Source organism: Hyla sarda, chromosome 6 (genome assembly GCF_029499605.1).
Source record: "Hyla sarda isolate aHylSar1 chromosome 6, aHylSar1.hap1, whole genome shotgun sequence".
NCBI lineage: Eukaryota > Metazoa > Chordata > Amphibia > Anura > Hylidae > Hyla > Hyla sarda.
The window spans coordinates 32,812,038-32,832,749 of NC_079194.1; the positions used below are offsets into that span (position 1 = coordinate 32,812,038).

Here is a 20,712-nt window from a genome sequence, read left to right on the forward strand (position 1 = left end):
ATCAGGGGCGGACATATCGCCTGTGCAGCCTGTTCAGCAGCACAGGGGCCCAGCGTGAGAGGGGGCCCGCTGCCCTCTCCAGGTCCGGCCCCAGAGGCGAGCATTAGGCCACATACCACCGCATACTCCCCGACCACAGTATGCCCCCCCCAGCGCCCCCCCTAGCAGCAGTAGGTCATTAGCAGCTCTCATGGCCATCAGGGGGGTACAGCTAGTTCACCAGTAAGGGGCCCGAGCCCCCGCTGCACCCCCCGGAGCCATCTACTCCGCATCCTTTTCCTTAATAAACCTTCAGCCAGCAGTCACCACGCAGGGGCCGCGCTATGCAGACTGGGAAGAGCAGACAGGAAGCTCCTCCCCCTCTCTCACTCCCCTGTATACTGGACCTTGTGGAGCAGGCCCGCTGTGTGTATACAGGCCCGGACACCACCAGTATGGAAGACTTACCTGCCCACTGCTCATGCTGCCCTTTTAAAGTAAGTAACTTGCTTGGGGGAGAAGGGGAAAGTTGTAGTTCGGGAGACAGTGGGAGGTAGTTCAGTGTTTCCCAACCAGGGGGCCTCCAGCTGTTGCAAAACTACAACTCCCAGCATTCCCTTGGCTTTATGAGCATACTGGGAGTTGTAGTTTTGCAACAGCTGGAGGCCCCCAGGTTGGGAAACACAGATCTATCTACTATCTATCTATCTGTCTATCTATCTCATATCTATCCATCCATCTATATAATCTATTTATGCATCTATCTATCTATCTATCTATCTATCTCATATCTATCTATCTATCTATCTCATATCCATCTATCTATCTATCTCATATCTATCTATCTATCTATCTATCTATCTCATATCTATCTATCTATCTCATATCTATCTATCTATCTCATATCTATCCATCCATCCATCTATATAATCTATTTATGCATCTATCTATCTATCTATCTATCTCATATCTATCTATCTATCTATCTCATATCCATCTATCTATCTATCTATCTATCTATCTCATATCTATCTATCTATCTCATATCTATCTATCTCATATCTATCTATCTATCTATCTCATATCTATCTATCTATCTCATATCTATCTATCTATCTCATATCTATCTATATATCATCTATCTCCTTAACTATCTATCTATCTATCTCATATCTATCTCATATCTATCTATCTATCTCATATCTATTTATCTCATATCTATCTCATATCTATCTATCTATCTCATATCTATCTATCTCATATCTATCTATCTATCTCATATCTATCTATCTATCTATCTATCTATCTCATATCTATCTATCTATCTCATATCTATCTATCTATCTCATATCTATCTATATATCATCTATCTCCTTAACTATCTATCTATCTATTTCATATCTATCTATCTCATATCTATCTCATATCTATCTATCTATCTATCTATCTCATATCCATCTATCTATCTATCTATCTATCTCATATCTATCTATCTCATATCTATCTATCTATCTATCTCATATCTATCTATCTCATATCTATCTATCTATCTATCTATCTCATATCTATCTATCTATCTATCTCATATCCATCTATCTATCTCATATCTATCTATCTATCTATCTCATATCCATCTATCTATCTATCTATCTCATATCTATCTATATATCATCTATCTCCTTAACTATCTATCTATCTCATATCTATCTATCTCATATCTATCTATCTATCTATCTATCTCATATCTATCTATCTATCTATCTATCTCATATCCATCTATCTATCTATCTCATATCTATCTATCTATCTCATATCTATCTATCTCATATCTATCTATCTCATATCTATCTATCTATCTAACTCAGATGAGAGATAGATAGATGAGAGATTGATAGATAGATATGAGAGATAGATAGGAGATAGATGATATATAGATATATACATAAATATAATATATATATATATATATATATATATGAGATAGATAGAAAGATAGATAAATAGATGATATATAGATAGAGAGATTATATATAAAAAGATACATAAATAGATGGATAGATAGATGATAGACAGATCAATAGATATATGATAGATACATAGATATGATATAGATAGATAGATGATAGATACATAGATATGATATAGATAGATAGATTAGATATAGATAGGAGATAGATGGATATGATATAGATAGATGGATATGATATAGATAGATGGATATGATATAGATAAATTTATATGATATAGATAGATAGGAGAAAGATAGATAGATTGATAGATCAGTTTCCCAACCAGGGGGCCTCCAGCTGTTGCAAAACTACAACTCCCAGCATTCCTTTGGCTTTATGAGCATACTGGTAGTTGTAGTTTTACAACAGCTGGAGGCCCCCCTAGTTGGGAAACACTGATCTATCTATCAATCATCTATCTATCTCTCATCTATCTATTATCTATCTATCTATCCATCTATCTCCTATCTAGCTATCTCATATCTATCTATCTATCTATCTATCTGTATCCATCTATCTATTTATGTATCTATCTATCTTTCTATTTATTTATCTATCTATCCATCTCATATCTATCTCAGATAGATGAGAGATAGATGAAAGATAGATAGATATGAGAGATAGATATATAGATGATATATAGATAGATAGATACATAAATAGATGGATATATAGATAGATATGAGATAGATAGATAAATAGATGATAGATAGATAGATGATAGATAGATATGATATAGATAGATAGATAGATAGATAGGAGATAGATGGATATGATATAGATAGATTGATATGAGATAGATAGGATATAGAAAGATAGATAGATAGATAAAGAACAATATGATGCAGCACGCCACAAGTTTGCAGAAAATGGGGGTTTATTCCATCATGTGCATAGACTATGCACATGATGGAATAAACCACCATTTTCTGCAAACTTGTGTCGTGCTGCATCATATTGTTCTTTGTCTGGATTGAGGAACCAGTGGACCCAGGTTCCAAGTATGCGAGCACCCCGACTTCTCTCTAATCTCTGGATTTTGGTTGTGCCGTTTTTATTTGTTTTAGATAGATAGATAGATAGAAAGAGATAGTATCTATCTATCTATCATCTATTTATCTATCTTTCTATCTATATATCCATCTATTTATGTATCTATCTATATTTCATCTATCTATCTATCTCTCATATCTATCTATCTTTCATCTATCTATCTCTCATCTATCTCTCTGAGATAGAGATAGATATGAGATAGATAGATAGATAGATAAATAGAAAGATAGATACATAAATAGATAGATGGATATAGATAGATGGAAGGATAGATAGATAGGAGATAGATGGATGGATAGATAGATAGATAGATAGATAGATGATTGATAGATAGATAGATCAGTGTTTCCCAACCAGGGGGCCTCCAGCTGTTGCAAAACTACAACTCCCAGTATGCTCATAAAGCCAAAGACATGCTGGGAGTTGTCGTTTTGGAATAGCTAGAGGCCCCCTGGTTGGGATACACTGATCTATCTATCTCATATCTATCTATCTATCTCATATCTATCTATCTATCTCATATCTATTATCTATCTATCTATATATCATCTATCTATCTATCTACAAAACTAAAGATCCAGCGGCACTCCCAGATAAGGTGCAAAAACAAAGTGTTTTATTCCCCCATGTATGTGTGACGTTTCGATAGCATCCCGCCATCTTTATCATACGTACAATTGTACATTCTGTAGTCTCTGTGACATCACTGTGCTTCATAATAAACTGTGACATCACTGTGCTTCATAATAAACTGTGACATCACTGCGCTTCATAATAAACTGTGACATCACTGCGCTTCATAATAAACTGTGACATCACTGCGCTTCATAATAAACTGTGACATCACTGCGCTTCATAATAAACTGTGACATCACTGTGCTTCATAATAAACTGTGACATCACTGCGCTTCATTATAAACTGTGACATCACTGTGCTTCATAATAAACTGTGACATCACTGTGCTTCATAATAAACTGTGACATCACTGTGCTTCATAATAAACTGTGACATCACTGTGCTTCATAATAAACTGTGACATCACTGCGCTTCATTATAAACTGTGACATCACTGTGCTTCATAATAAACTGTGACATCACTGTGCTTCATAATAAACTGTGACATCACTGTGCTTCATAATAAACTGTGACATCACTGTGCTTCATAATAAACTGTGACATCACTGTGCTTCATAATAAACTGTGACATCACTGTGCTTCATAATAAACTGTGACATCACTGCGCTTCATAATAAACTGTGACATCACTGTGCTTCATAATAAACTGTGACATCACTGCGCTTCATAATAAACTGTGACATCACTGCGCTTCATAATAAACTGTGACATCACTGTGCTTCATAATAAACTGTGACATCACTGTGCTTCATAATAAACTGTGACATCACTGTGCTTCATAATAAACTGTGACATCACTGTGCTTCATCCTGTAATTTGATGTCACTGTGTATAACAACCCTGTAGTGACATCACAGTTTATTATTCTTGAACGCTGACTTCACTGTGTATATTTTCCCGGTACAATGACATCACTGTATAGTTACCCTCTACTGTGACAACACTGCGTTTATTAACCCTGTAGTGGCAAAACTATTTATTGTCCCTGTACAGAGACATTACTGTTTATATTAACTCTGAACTGTGATGTCACTGTGCATATTTACCCTGTATTGTCACTCGCAGTGCAAGGTAAATATGTACAGTGACATAAGGGTATACAGGCTTAATATATACAGTGATGTCACAGTGCAGTGTAAGTATCAACAGTGATGTTGCAATATAGAGATAACACACAGTGAGGTTATAGTTCAGAGATAATATACACAGTGATGTCACAGTACAGGGATAATGTACACAGTGATGTCACAGTACAGGGATAATGCACAGTGATGTCACAGTACAGGGATAATATTCACAGTGATGTCACAGTACAGGGATAATATACACAGTGATGTCACAGTACAGGGATAATACACAGTGATGTCACAGTACAGGGATAATACACAGTGATGTCACAGTACAGGGATAATATACACAGTGATGTCACAGTACAGGGATAATACACACAGTGATGTCACAGTACAGGGATAATACACACAGTGATGTCACAGTACAGGGATAATGTACACAGTGATGTGACAGTACAGGGATAATGTACACAGTGATGTCACAGTACAGGTATAATACACAGTGATGTCACAGTACAGGGATAATGTACACAGTGATGTCACAGTACATGGTTAATACACAGTGATGTCACAGTACAGGGATAATACACACAGTTATGTAACAGTACAGGGATAATACAGAGTGATGTCACAGTACAGGGATAATACACACAGTGATGTCACAGTACAGGGATAATACACACAGTGATGTCACAGTACAGGGATAATACACAGTGATGTCACAGTATAACCATCTCACAGCCGGACCACCATGTAATTTCAGCAGAAAATAAAGCAGGGCCTCATGTTCAAGTTTCACCTAAGGCCTCACAAAGTCTAGAGCCGCCTCTGGACGGCCCTACCATGGGACCAGGTGGGACCATAAGTCCCAGGTGGCACTTTTCAGGGGCGGCATTTTGCTGCCCCCTTTTTTTTTGTGCCTAGTTGGTTCATAGTAGGGTTGGCGCCGCCACTGCTCACTGTTCTAAAGCAGCTGCGGGGTATAATAGCGCAGCGGGCACTTTAGACTTTAGTGAGTCTGCCTCCGGCCGACCGGGGTCTGACGAGGGACGTCACACAAGTGATGTACTTCTGCAGACCCGCTCAGGAGGACGTCAGTGACGTCACTCCTCAGGCCGCCAGAGAGGAGAAGCGCTGTGCAGGGCAGGTAAGTGTGTCTCTGTGTGTGTCTGTCTGTGTGTTTGGGGGGGCTATGGCTACCTAATGTGAGGAATCTATGCTACCTAATGTGGGGAAACTATGTTACCTAATGTGGGGAATCTGTGCTACCTAATGTGGGGAAACTATGCTACCTAATGTGGAGAAACGATGTTACCTAATGTGGGGAATCTGTGCTACCTAATGTGGGGAAACTATGTTACGTAATGTGGGGAATCTGTGCTACCTAATGTGGGCAAACTATGCTACCTAATGTGGGGAATCTGTGGTACCTAATGTGGGCAAACTATGCTACCTAATGTGGGAAATATGTGCTACCTAATGTGGGGAAACTATGCTACCTAATGTGGGGAAACTATGTTACCTAATGTGGGGAATATGTGCTACCTAATGTGGGGAAACTATGCTACCTAATTTGGGGAAACTATGTTACCTAATGTGGGGAATCTGTGCTACCTAATGTGGGGAAACTATGCTACCTAATGTGGAGAAACGGTGTTAACTAATGTGGGGAATCTGTACTACCTAATGTGGGGAAACTATGCTACCTAATGTGGGGAAACTATGTTACCTAATGTGGGGAATCTGTGCTATCTAATGTGGGTAAACTATGCTACCTAATGTGGGGAATATGTGCTACCTAATGTGGGGAAACTATGCTACCTAATGTGGGGAAACTATGTTACCTAATGTGTGAGGAATCTGTGCTACCTAATGTGGGGAAACTATGCTACCTAATGTGGGAAACTATGCTACCTAATGTGGGGAATCTGTGCTACCTAATGTGGGGAAAATATGCTACCTAATGTGGGAAATCTGTGCTACCTAATGTGGGGAAACTATGCTACCTAATGTGGGGAAACTATGTTACCTAATGGGTGAGGAATCTGTGCTACCTAATGTGGGGAAACTATGCTACCTAATGTGGGGAAACTATGTTACCTAATGTGGGGAATCTGTGCTACCTAATGTGGGAAAACTATGCTACCTAATGTGGGGAATCTGTGCTACCTAATGTGGGCAAACTATGCTACCTAATGTGGGAAATCTGTGCTACCTAATGTGGGGAAACTGCTACCTAATGTGGGGAAACTATGTTATCTAATGTGGGGAATCTGTGCTACCTAATGTAGGGAAACTATGCTACCTAATTTGGGGAAACTATGTTTCCTAATGTGGGGAATCTGTGCTACCTAATGTGGGGAAACTATGCTACCTAATGTGGAGAAACAATGTTAACTAATGTGGGGAATCTGTACTACCTAATGTGGGGAAACTATGCTACCTAGTGTGGGGAAACTATGTTACCTAATGTGGGGAATCTGTGCAACCTAATGTGGGCATATGCTACCTAATGTGGGGAATCTGTGCTACCTAATGTGGCGAAACTATGCAACCTAATGTGGGGAAACTATGTTACCTAAGGTGGGGAATCTGCTACCTAATGTGAGGAAACTATGCTACCTAATGTGGGGAAACTATGTTACCTAAGGTGGGGAACCTGTGCTACCTAATGTGGGGAAACTATGCTACCTAATGTGGGGAAACTATGTTACCTAATGTGGGAAATCTGTGCTGCCTATTGTGGGGAAACTATGCTACCTAATGTGGGCAAACTATGCTACCTAATGTGGGGAATCTATGCTACCTAATGTTGGGAAACTATGTTACCTAATGTGGGGAGTCTGTGCTATCTATTGTGGGGAAACTTTTCTACCTAATGTGGGGGAACTATGCTACCTAATGTGGAGAAACGATGTTAACTAATGTGGGGAATCTGTACTACCTAATGTGGGGAAACTATGCTACCTAATGTGGGGAAACTATGCTACCTAATGTGGGGAATCTGTGCTACCTAATGTGGGGAAACTATGCTACCTAATGTGGGGAAACTATGCTACCTAATGTGGGGAAACTATGTTACCTAATGTGGGGAACCTGTGCTACCTAATGTGGGAAAACTATGCTACCTAATGTGGGGAAACTATGTTACCTAATGTGGGGAATCTGTGCTACCTATTGTGGGGAAACTATGCTACCTAATGTGGGGAAACTATGCTACCTAATGTGGGCAAACTATGCTACCTAATGTGGGGAAACTATGTTACCTAATGTGGGGAATCTGTGCTACCTATTGTGGGGAAACTATGCTACCTAATGTGGGGAACCTATGCTACCTAATGTGGGCAAACTATGCTACCTAATGTGGGGAAACTATGCTACCTAATGTGGGGAATCTGTGCTACCTAATGTGGGGAAACTATGCTACCTAATGTGGGGAAACTATGCTACCTAATGTGGGGAAACTATGTTACCTAATGTGGGGAACCTGTGCTACCTAATGTGGGAAAACTATGCTACCTAATGTGGGGAAACTATGTTACCTAATGTGGGGAATCTGTGCTACCTATTGTGGGGAAACTATGCTACCTAATGTGGGGAAACTATGCTACCTAATGTGGGCAAACTATGCTACCTAATGTGGGGAAACTATGTTACCTAATGTGGGGAATCTGTGCTACCTATTGTGGGGAAACTATGCTACCTAATGTGGGGAACCTATGCTACCTAATGTGGGCAAACTATGCTACCTAATGTAGGGAATCTATGCTACCTAATGTGGGGAATCTATGCTACCTAATGTTGGGAATCTATGCTACCTAATGTGGGGAATCTATGCTACCTAACGTGGGAAAGCTATGCTACCTAATGTGGGGAAACTATGCTACCTAATGTGGGGGGCTTGAATGAGCTGCGGCATATGGGAGGCCTTAATAAATAATTAGAAACTTATACAGGGGGGTCCTCCCGAGCAAGTGACATATGGGGGTCCACCTGAGTAAGTGGCACATGGAGGGAGGGGGGGTCCTGAACAATTAATGTTTTGGGGGGGGGGGGGCCAGGCACATTCTTTGCACAAGGGCCCTCTGCTGTCTGGGTCCGCCCCTGGCTGCCATACAGGGGACGGGCATGAGCCCGACTGCCATATTGTCATTCTAAAAAAAACTATTCTCTTATTACAGGGTACACGGGTCCTCTATGTGAGAGCTACATCCCTATGTGCAAGAGCCAGCCTTGTATGCATGGTGCAGAATGCCAGGACCTCACATGGTTCAACATGTCTCAAGGACAAGTCAACGAGCAAGACAAATCCAAAGGATACATCTGTAAATGCCGAAATGGATTCCTTGGTATGTACTTCAGTAGCTAAGTATCGGAAAAAGGTTTAAAAAATATACATATTTTTTTTAGCATAAATAAAAGATTTGACAAAGATGTTTTTGAGACTTTCCTGCAGGAACAGTTCTGGGTTTATCAGATTACACAATAGACTGTTTAAGCCACATCCTTCCCAAATTTTTGGTGACACCCTTTTTAGACATACTGTACATAGTTTGGTGACACACTCTTTGCTGTACCACCAATTGCACATATCGCGTCCTGCGTCCTATGACATACGACGTGGCTGCTACTCCTTGTGCCATTTTTTTCCGCCATGATTCGCCCTGTGCTACTTCATTTAATTCTCCCCCTTCATCAACCCGTGTTATTTCATTACCCCCATTTGATCACCCCCTGTGCCACTTCATTCCCCCCTTGATACTCCCCTGTGATATTTTATTCATCCCTTGCCTCCCCCGTGCCACTTCATCCCCCCCTTTACCCTCACCCCCACCCCCAGTGCCACTTCCTTTACCATTATGATCCCGCACTGTATGCTTCAAGCCAAAAAATCCTATGCATATGGCCACCATTAGGGTATGTTCATACCAGTCACATTTTTCTGAGGCAAATCAGCCATATATATATTTTTTTTTTGGGGGGGGGGGGGGGATCTGAGAAATATTAAACTGAAAAAGCTGAAACTCTGGTTTTCATATGGAGCAAATCTATAGCTTTATCTTGCAGTATCTATGCAGTTAATCACCATTCTGTGGATTTTACAATTTGCAGTGAATTTGTGAACCAGACCAGATATTTTGCTAAAGTACGTAAAGGAAAGGTAAAATAGTCATCAGATTCTGTCAATTAGTTTGTGCCTAAATCTAACATATCATATGAGCACATATCTGGGAGATATACCTCCCTCTTTCTATGCCTACTCCTAGATAGATACTGTATATATCCTTGGCCTTGATAACAGCTTTGCACATCCCTTGCATTCCCTCAACCAAGATTTTTAAAAGTGGATCCAACGTGGACAAGGCAAAGAGTCCGGCACTGCTGTAATGACGGTATAGGCAAAACACTGCTGTGTATACACAAAGCTAACTAGCTTGCATGGTGCTCAGTCCAGAGACAGTAGAGATAAATCCAAATAATGCAGTGTAGAAATATAGACGGCACTCACCAAGATAGTAGCTTCAAGATATTCTTTATTGTGCAAGCAGGATGGTGGTGTCAAGCAGGTATCGGGACAGGGACGCCGAGGACCTCAGCATGGAGGTAACGGCTGTGTCGTACAGACCATGGACTGAGGAAGTAGGGAAGTACGACACAGCTGTTACCTGCACGCTGAGGTCCTGGGCGTTCCTGTCCTGATACCTGCTTGACACCACCACCCTGCTTTCACAATAAGGAACATCTTGAAGCTACTACTTTGGTGAGTGCCTTCCATATTTCTACACTGTGTTATTAATATTTTTAAAAGTCTTAAATGCCTTTTACAACTTAAAAAATTTCTTATTAGCTCCTTTTGTTTGCCTTACTCTAATATGATTTTTTTTCTATATTTAAAAAATATATATATTATGTCAGAAAGGGGCATTATACAGGCTAATGTTAAACATGCATTTGGAAGGCTTTTTATTCCATATCCCTTAAAAATTACTATTCCTGCCAAGTCCTTACAGAATTGTTGTCCAGCTGAATTCTTGAACGTGTCCCAATTTTGCAGACTTATCTCAGATACGAGGTAGCATATAACAATTTTAATGCCATCAAAAAAGACATGTCATCAGTACCCCCAAAATGAGTTGATTCAACAGCACTGAGGTAGGTTTGGCATCTAAATATATGATGAGATGCAGGTCAGTGGGCCAACAACCCCATCAGCTGGATCTAAGTGGACTCCTTAGAAGGAGATACGGAGATACAATAGCATTCAAAAAGTGCAGAATCTTCAAATGTTTATTGGGGGAGATTTATCAAAACCTGTACAGAGGAAAAGCTGAGTTGCCCATAGCAACCAATCAGATCGCTTCTTTCATTTTTTAGAGGCCTTTCAAAAAGGAATAAAGAGATATGATTGCTTGCTATGGGCAACTCAGCAACTTTTCCTCTGGACAGGTTTTGATAAAGCTCCCCCATTAAATCACCAAGAACATACAGGCAACGTTACATTCTGTCAGGGTCTTTGTCAAGCTCTTTGATAAAGGCCCTAAGTGGTAAAAATGTTAAATGTATGTTCTTGGTGACTTTATCAAGCTGTAGTGGGCTTGGCATCTAAATAGACAATGGAATTGAAGTCTTAGGCCAAAAACCGTGTCAATTGGCTCTACATTGAAGAAAATACCATACAATGGGGATCAATTAATGTGCATAAAGAAGCCAAGGAAAGATGGAAAAATCTCCAAAAGGCATCAAATTACAGATTAGACATTCTTATAATATGTCAACAAAAGTTAGATTTTATTTCCATCATTTACACTTTCAAAATAACAGAAAACAAAAAAATGGCGTCTGCAAAAGTTTGGGCACCCTGCAGAGTTAATATCTTGTACTGCCCCCTTTGGCAAGTATCACAGCTTGTAAATGCTTTTTGCAGCCAGCCAAGAGTCTTTCATTTCTTGTTTGAGGTATCTTTGCCCATTCTTCCTTACAAAAGTCTTCCAGTTCTTTGAAATTTCTGGGCTTTCTGTCACGCACTGCTCTTTTAAGGTCTATCTATAGATTTTCAATTATGTTGAGGTCAGGAGATTGTGAAGGCCATGGCAAAATCTTCAGTTTACGCCTCTTGATGTAATCTCCCATGGATTTCGAGTTGTGTTTAGGATCATTATCCATTTGTAGAAGCCATCCTCTCTAACTTCAGCTTTTTCACAGATGGCATCAAGTTAGTATCCAAAATTTGCTGAAATTTTATTTAATCCATTTTTCCTTCTACTCCTGAGATGTTCCCTGTGCCACTGGCTGCAATACAACCCCCAAGTTCGACAGAACTTGTTTCCAAAATGCATCAGGCTTGTCTATATGTTCATTTGCAAAGTTCAAACGCTGATTTTTGTGGTGAGGACATAGAAGAGGTTTTCTTCTGATGACTCTTCCATGAAGACCATATTTGTACAAGTATCTTTTTATAGTGGAATAGTGTACCACAACTCCAGCGTCTGCCAGATCTTTCTAGAGGGATTGTGCAGTCAAACGTGGGTTTTTAATTGTTTTTCTCACAATCCTGCGAGCTGTTCTGTCTGATGTTTTTCTTGGTCTTCCAGATCTTGTTTAACTTCTACTGTTCCTGATGACTGCCATTTCTTAATTACATTCCGAACAGAGGATATTGACATCTGAAAACGTTTTGCTATCTTCTTATAGCCTTCTCCAGCTTTGTGAGCGTCAGCTATTTTCAGTTTCAGATTTCTAGACAACTGCTTAGAAGCAGGGCCGTTTGAAGGAAGTTGGGGGCCCCAAGCAAAATAGACATGGAGGCCCCCCCCCCACGCAAAGCCTACAGGAACCACAGCATAGCCATACAGTTTAAGTTTACCCACAATTTATATAAATAAAAAAGGAGATTAACATTGCAATTTCCATGCACATTAAATGCAATAGCAGTATTTGCACTGTGCAAATACTGCTGTTGCATTTAATGTGCATGAAATTTGAACATTTTCAATAAATGAACATTTGCGAAAAACACCACTGTACCATGCAAATTGTGTGGTACAGTGGTGTTTTTTGCAAATGTATAATGTATATTCGATACAATGTAGTACCCCCAGATTAACCCCCTCCCCACAGTAGGCAGGTAGTACCCCTAGATTAACCCCCTCCCTCCAGCAGGCAGGTAGTACCCCCAGATTAACCCCCGTAGGCATGTAGCACCCCCACATTAACCCCCTCCCCCCCAGTAGGCAGGTAGTACCCCCCGCACCCCAGGTGGGGGTTCATCTGGGGGTGCTACCTTCCTACTGGGGGGAAGAGGGGGTTAATCTGGGGGTACTACCTTCCTACAGGGTGAGGGAGTGGGGGTTAATCTGGGGGTACTACCTTCCTACTGGTTGGGAGGGGGTTAATCTGGGGGTTACTTCCTATCTACTGGGGGGCCCCAGATTACCCCCCCCAGTAGGCAGGTAGTACCCCCTGTACCCCAGGAGGGGGTTAATCTGGGGGTGCTACCTTCCTACTGGGGGGAGGGTGTTAATCTGGGGGTACTACCTTCTTACAGGGCAGGGGTGGAGGTTAATCTTGGTGTACTACCTTCCTACTGGTGGGGAGGGGGTTAATCTGGGGGTACTACCTACCTACTGGGGGGCCCCAGATTACCCCCCCCCCAGTAGGCAGGTAGTACCCCAGATTAACCCCCTCCCCCCAGTAGGCCGCCAGTACCCCCAGATTACCCCCCCCCCCCCAGTATGCAGGTAGTACCCCCTGTACCCCAGAGGGGTTTCATCTGGGGGTGTTACGTTCCTACTGGAGGGGAGGGGTTAATCTGGGGGTACTACCTGACTACTGGGGGGCCCAGATTAACTCCCTCCTCACCCAGTAGGAAGGTAGTACCCCAGATTAACCCCCCCCCCAGTAGGCAGGTAGTACCCCCTGTACCACAGGAGGGGGTTCATCTGGGGGTGCTACCTTCCTACTGGGGGGGAGTGGGTTAATCTGGGGGTACTACCTGACTACTGGGGGGGGGGGCCAGACTACCCCCAGTAGTCAGGTAGTACCCCCAGATTAACCCCCTCCTCCCCCAGTAGGAAGGTAGTACCCCAGATTAACCCCCTTCCTCCCAATAGGCAGGTTGTACCCCAGACTAAACCCCTCCCCCAGACCCAGTAGGCAAGTAGTTAGGGGTACTCACCCCAGTCAGAGTCACTGAAATGTAACTGACGCCACACGACGCACACAGTCACGTGACACGTCACATCACGCTCTACGGCCGGCGTTAGGATGCCCTGGGACTCAGCGTGACGTCATGTGACGCACAAACATATGAAGTCCGGACCAGAGGTGAGCCGGGGCGGGGCACAAAAGGAGCCGGAGGCAGCGACTTCAGTCTCTGCCTCCCACTCCAGACAAACTCTAGCACTGCTGGCCCGGCAGGCCGACAGGGCGAGCTGCCTGCTGAACGGGATAGGGAAGGAGGACAGGCAAACACAGGCTCTGCTTCGGGGCCCCGGGCCAGCTCGGGGCCCCAAGCAATTGCTTGGTTTGCCTGTCCTCTTCCGACGGGCCTGCTTAGAAGAACCCATGGTGCTGATTGTTGGGGCAAGGTCAGATGAGTCTGGGCATTTAAAACCTTTGAGATTGACATTACCTGGTCTTCCCAGATGATGATTGAGAACAATCCATGACACTGGCAGGTCTCAGCTTTGCCAAAGGGGGCAGTGCATGCTAAAAATTCTGCAGGGTGCCCAAACTTTTGCAGATGCCATTTTTTTGTTTTCTGTTATTTTGAAAGTGTAAATGATGGAAATAAAATCTAACTTTTGTTGACATATTATAAGAATGTCTAATCTGTAATTTGATGCCTTCTGGAGATTTTTGCATCTTTCCTTGGCTTCTTTATGCACATTAGTACAAATTTTTACCTAGGGTGCCCAAACTTTTGATCCCCACTGTAGTATCCAGAAGTGCAGAATCTACCAAGAACATACATGCAACATTACAAGCTTGACAAAGACCCTGGAAGGTAATAAAGTTGTCTGTATTTTCTTGGTGACTTACATTAAACAGATTCGTAAATTACTTCTATAAAAAAATATTCTTCTAAGCTGCTGAATGCTCCAAAGGAAGTTCTTTTCTTTTTGAATTTCCTTCCAGTCTGACCACATTGCTCTCTGCTGACACCTTTTTCTATGTCAGGAATTGTCCAGAGCAGGAACAAATCCCCATAGCAAACCTATCCTGCTCTGGACAGTTCCTGACATGGACAGAAGTGTCAGCAGAGAGCAATGTGGTCAGACAAGGGGAAAGGAAATTCAAAAAGAAAAGAACTTCCTGTGGAGCATACAGAAGCTTTGAAATACTGGATGGATTAAGATTTTTTAATAGAAGTAAAATACAAATCTTTTTAACTTTCTGTCATCAGTGTATTTAAATAAAATGTTTTCCATTGGAGTACCCCTTTAATACTTGTTACCCGGAAATTTGGACTCTCTAAATTGTTCTTCTTTTTGTTTGTTCTTTTTTATGGTTAAAACTACTAGATATTCTTTATTAGAGAGGGCTAATAATATCTTCTGAGGTGAGCAGTAGATCCCCAGAGAGTTTCTCACCCTACTCATTGCATAAACGCTAATAAGAAGAATTAGACTAAGCCGGTTTTAAGAGATGGAAAAAACAGTGTGTGCAGAAGGTTAATCCAGTGACAGATCCAGGCATCAAGATGCACAGAGACACCGCTCATGATCAGCGCAAGGGACGGCTCTGAGAATGCTCCATTCAGTAGTATGGATATCTGTCTCGTCTCTCCTTGTACAATTGGGTAAGGTCTTCTTCATCTAGAAAGACTGGTTATAGGCTATACCATGTGCTTCCTGTCTACTTCATCTAAAGAGTTGGGCTATAGGCTATACCATGTGCTGTCTAACCAACAACGGGGGTAATGTGTCTCCTTCATCTAAAGAGTCTGGTTATATGCTATCCATGGGCTTCCTGTCTCCTTCATCTAGAGAGTCTGGTTATAGGCTATCCCATGTGCTGTCTAACCAACAATGGGGGTAATGGGTCTCCTCCATCTAGAGCAGTGTTTCCCAACCCAGTCCTCAAGGCACACAAACAGTCCAGGATTTTAATTTTCCCTGTTCTATTCCAATGGAGTAACTGAAAAAACCCGGAATGTTGGTGTGCTTTAAGGACTGGGTTGGGAAACACTGATCTAGAGAGTCTGGTTATAGGCTATACCATGGGCTTCCTGTCTACTTCATCTAGAGAGTCTGGTTATAGGCTATACCATGTGCTGTCTAACCAACAATGGGGGTAATGTGTCCACTTCATCTAGAGAGTCTGGTTATAAGCTATACCATGGGCTTCCTCTCTACTTCATCTAGATAGTCTGGTTATAGGCTATACCATGGGCTTCCTGTCTACTTCATCTAGAGAGTCTGGTTATAAGCTATACCATGGGCTTCCTCTCTACTTCATCTAGAGAGTCTGGTTATAAGCTATACCATGGGCTTCCTCTCTACTTCATCTAGAGAGTCTGGTTATAGGCTATACCATGGGCTTCCTGTCTACTTCATCTAGAGAGTCTGGTTATAAGCTATACCATGGGCTTCCTCTCTACTTCATCTAGAGAGTCTGGTTATAAGCTATACCATGGGCTTCCTCTCTACTTCATCTACAGAGTCTGGTTATAGACTATACCATGGGCTTCCTCTCTACTTCATCTACAGAGTCTGGTTATAGACTATACCATGGGCTTCCTCTCTACTTCATCTAAAGAGTCTGCTTATAGGCTATACCATGTTGCTGTCTAACCAACAATGGGCATAATGTGTCTCCTTGGCATGACAGCCACACCAGGGTAGGGGGTCTTATAGGCAAAGGTATAACTTGAAGATTCCGGACCCCCGTGCGGAATCCATATCAGTCCCCCCCCACTAAAATGCTTTATTTATAGTTCTGATCTCCTTATAGAAAAGAGAGAGACCTAATGGACCCCTCAGGCTCCAATTGCACTGTCTGCACCCCCCAATAGTTACAACCCTTATAGGCCAAACAATCAATGTTCCCTGGGGGGGGGGGGGATGATATGCAAACTAGATAATAACATGAAAAGAGGAAATGAAAAACTTCCAGCTCCAATTAATAAAATTTCAAGTATTTTTTTTAAAAATATATTTCAGTAAAAGTGCAAGGCCTTGTCCAGTGGTGCAATTTTACAGAAAGTTTTTCTTTCTTTCTTGGGTTCACATCTAGCCTTGTGTACAGGGAATTCTTCTCCCATGCTCTGCTGCATTGGATGGGGAGTTGTGCTAGACTTTGTTTTCTACTTAGACCAGTGTTTCCCAACCAGTGTGCCTCCAGCAGTTGCAAAACTACAACTCCCATCATGTCCTGACAGCCTTCGCTTCACTTCTACCATTGGGTCCAGGGAATCCCTCTTATGCTCTACTTGAGACTCCATTGGATATGGAATTGTGATGGACTTTCTTTTCTACATAGGCCGGTGTTCCTTAACCAGGGTCCCTCCAACTGTTGCCAAACTACAACTCTCAGCATCCCCGTACAGCCGAAGGCTGTTCGGGGATGGTGTGAGTTGTAGTTTTGCAACAGCTGGAGGCACCCTGGTTGGGAAATGTTGACTTGGACAATAACGCAGTCCACACAATCCATTATTATAATGTATTTCTTATTCACATTGCTCATATTTTTGAAAAAACACCATTGCAGTTTTTCCTTTATATTTCTTGTTCCTTGTGAGTCCGCTTCTGCCATTGGCTCGAAGAATTGCATCAAAAACTGCAGTGGGGTTTTCCCAAAATAAAAAAAAATGCAGGGTGTGAAACTATCCTAAATAAAAAAAATGTTTTGGTCTCTTTATAATAGGTGTCCATTGTGAGCAAGACATCAATGAGTGCGAGTCGAATCCCTGCCGGAACGGAGGCACATGTGTGAACCTTCTCGGCGGGTATATTTGTCGCTGTCCCACGTACATGCTGGAAGGACGTTACTATGGAGGGCCGGACTGTACACAGGTGCTTATGGGCTGTGAGGAACATATATGCCAAAACGGTGGCACCTGCATACCTTCTATGATAGACAATGAACACCCCCATACCTGCTTGTGTGCACTGGGATTTACTGGACCTTATTGTGAGACACAGACCACGCTCTCGTTTAATGGTAGAACTATTCTTACTCTTACGTTACCGTCACGTAGCGGGGAACCTTTCAATGTTTCTGTATCGTTCCAGACTGTTCAGACATCTGCTTCTATATTACACCTGCGAGGCCGAGAAACAGCCTTGAGACTCTATCTTCAGAACGGCTCCTTATTCTTATCCTTACACCGGGATAGTCATTTGGACTCTCTATTACATTTGCCTTACAATGTCAGTGATGATCTTTGGCATACAGTCGAAATAATCTCCCAAGATGATCTCTGTCTTAAATTGCTTGACCCTTCGTGCGGAATGACATGTGTGAACCAGTCCGGCCTGAGAGATGCTTCGACTATTGAGTTCCAGGAAATGTTTTTTGGAGGTGAACCCTCAGCACCGGGGAAGCAAGAAACCGGAATTACTGATAAAGTAATTCGGACGCAGTTCGTAGGCTGCCTACGTGATATTAAAGTGGGCTCCATCATTGTTACAGAGGAAGATGGGAAATTGACAAATATTGGAGTTGGCTGCAAAAGGTGTGACCATTGTGAGAGTCACCCATGTGGACACAGAGGTGAATGCATCAATCTATGGCTGAGCTATTACTGTGACTGCCATCGGCCATATAGAGGAGACAACTGCTCTGCAGGTAACCAGGAATACTAGTATTTTTTTGGAGCCAATCAATACATAATGGGACATGGCTACATGTTCACCCACTAAGGCAAAGTTCTCACGGTCCATGTGCTTCTACCCGTTTAGTGTCCTTTTGGCCTTTTTTGTGGCGAACGGATCCTAAACGGCTTGGAGCATACACTGATACCGCCAGATCCCATTGACTTGAATGGGGTGTTGGGTGTCTGGTATTTTACAGAAGGTGAGCCGAGAAAAAAATATCGGACCTGCACTTTTTTCCCCCACTCAACTCCCATCCTTCCAATGGACTGACCAATGGCGTTCTTTACCGGAGCACGACTGTGTGAACAAGTTATACCTTTGGTTAATGTTCCACATAAGTTCCGAGTGTGGATGCTTGGCTAAAGGGGAAGGATGAGCCTGATTCCCCCCCTCAGCTTCATGTTCACACCCCCCCCAAGCCCTTTGCCCTCTTATTTACACCCCCCGAGCCTCATACACTCCCAAGCATGATTCGTCCCTCCTCAGCCTCTCATTTAAACCCCACTGAGCCTTAAGCCCCCTTTTGACACAAAGTTCACGCCCTGACATGTCATGTCAATAGTTTTGATCAGTCATTGGCCCTGATTTACTAAGAGTGTAGGGTTTTTGTTGTTGTTTATTTTTTTTTTTTTGTCCTCTTCTTTTTTCGTGCGTTATTTACTAAGATGTCCTTTTTTTTGTACACACCGGAAGGTACAAAAAAATGTTGGAATAAACAACAGTGGCTCTTCAGGTCTGTGAAAATCTAAGGCAATAGACATCACCCCAACAACCAGCCATGCAAAAGCATGACATTTCCAAAGCATTTTCCGAATTCCTGAGAAATTGAGTTGGGTATAAACCCAAACACAGATAAAGTTAGAAAGTACTACCATGTAACAATGCAAACATCAAAGTAAACAGTAACATTTCCACACATTTTGAGTATAAAAATTAAATAATTGTCTATATATCCTATCAAGTCGGGAATTTAAGTTGCAATGAAATTAGAGTTAAGTGAACCAGTCTTTTTAATTTTGGTTTACCTAGTTTATGCATATTGCCCATAAGAACCATGCTGGGGGAAAAACCAACCATTTTACCTGTTTTTGCACCAGCTTCTGGCAGTCGGGTTTTCAATATTCACTCTGATTTTTCATCGGGTTTTGGACAAAAAAAAGAGTGATTTTTGAAAAATGTCGGGTTACACCCAATTGTTGACAAGCAACACCCCTTTGTAGGGTTTTCTCAAACTCTCCGAGTGATTTGTGAGAATGTAGACTATTTTTTGTCCAAACATACCGCAAAAAGTGTTGAACAGGCGTGCGCCTAAATTTAGTCCACAAAGCCCAATAAAACCTGTTGGGTTTGGCTTAGTAGATGAGGCCCATTGTCTCAGTGCCTAACTCCTCCTTCACCACTTTATCCGACTTGTTGCAGTAGGCAGGCTCCATAGTTAGTCTATGAAAACCAACTCCTGCAATGAGTCAGATTTAAAGGGGTACTCTGGTGGAAAACATTTTTTTTTTCTTTTTTTTTAAATCAACTGTGCCAGAACGTTAAACAGATTTATAATTTACTTCTATTAAAAAAACGTAATATTTCCAGTACTTATCAGCTGCTGTATACTACAGAAGAAGTTATTTTCTTTTTGAATTTCATTTCTGTCTGTCCACAGTGCTCTCTGCTTACACCTTTGTTCGTGTCAGGGACTGTCCAGAGCAGGAACAACCCCCCATAGCAAACCTCTCCTGCTCTGGACAGTTCCTGACACTGACAGAGGTGTCAGCAGAGAGCACTGTGGTCAGACAGAAAAGAAATTCAAAAAGAAAAGAACTTCCTCTGTAGTATACAGCAGCTGATAAGTACTGGAAGGGTAAAGATTTTTTAGTAGAAGTCATTTACAAATCTGTTTAACTTTCTGGCACCAGTTGAAAAATGTTTTGCATCGGAGTACCCCTTTGACAGTGAAACAATTCACAGCTGTGTCTCTCTAGTGCCACCTATAGGCAGCTTCTCTGTAAGTAAATGTCTAGTTCATAAAAAAAAGCCTTAAAGGGGTACTCCAGGGAAATAAAACATATCCCTATGGTCTTCTGTATGGGGGCTCATTTTTAATAAAACACCAGTGTGTTTGCCATAATTGTAACCATGTTCTTCATATT

At 41.9% G+C, this 20,712-nt stretch overlaps 1 protein-coding gene across 7 annotated transcripts in view; it reads left to right on the forward strand.

Moving 5' to 3' along the window:
* CRB1 (crumbs cell polarity complex component 1) overlaps window positions 1-20,712 on the forward strand; it is a 211,066-nt gene that overhangs the window by 154,984 nt on the left and 35,370 nt on the right. For all 7 annotated transcript variants that reach the window (XM_056523446.1, XM_056523447.1, XM_056523451.1 and 4 more), the window contains 2 exons: window positions 8,930-9,097; window positions 17,616-18,539. In XM_056523446.1, the coding sequence (XP_056379421.1) occupies window positions 8,930-9,097; window positions 17,616-18,539 (1,092 nt within the window). The remainder of the gene's footprint in view (window positions 1-8,929; window positions 9,098-17,615; window positions 18,540-20,712) is intronic.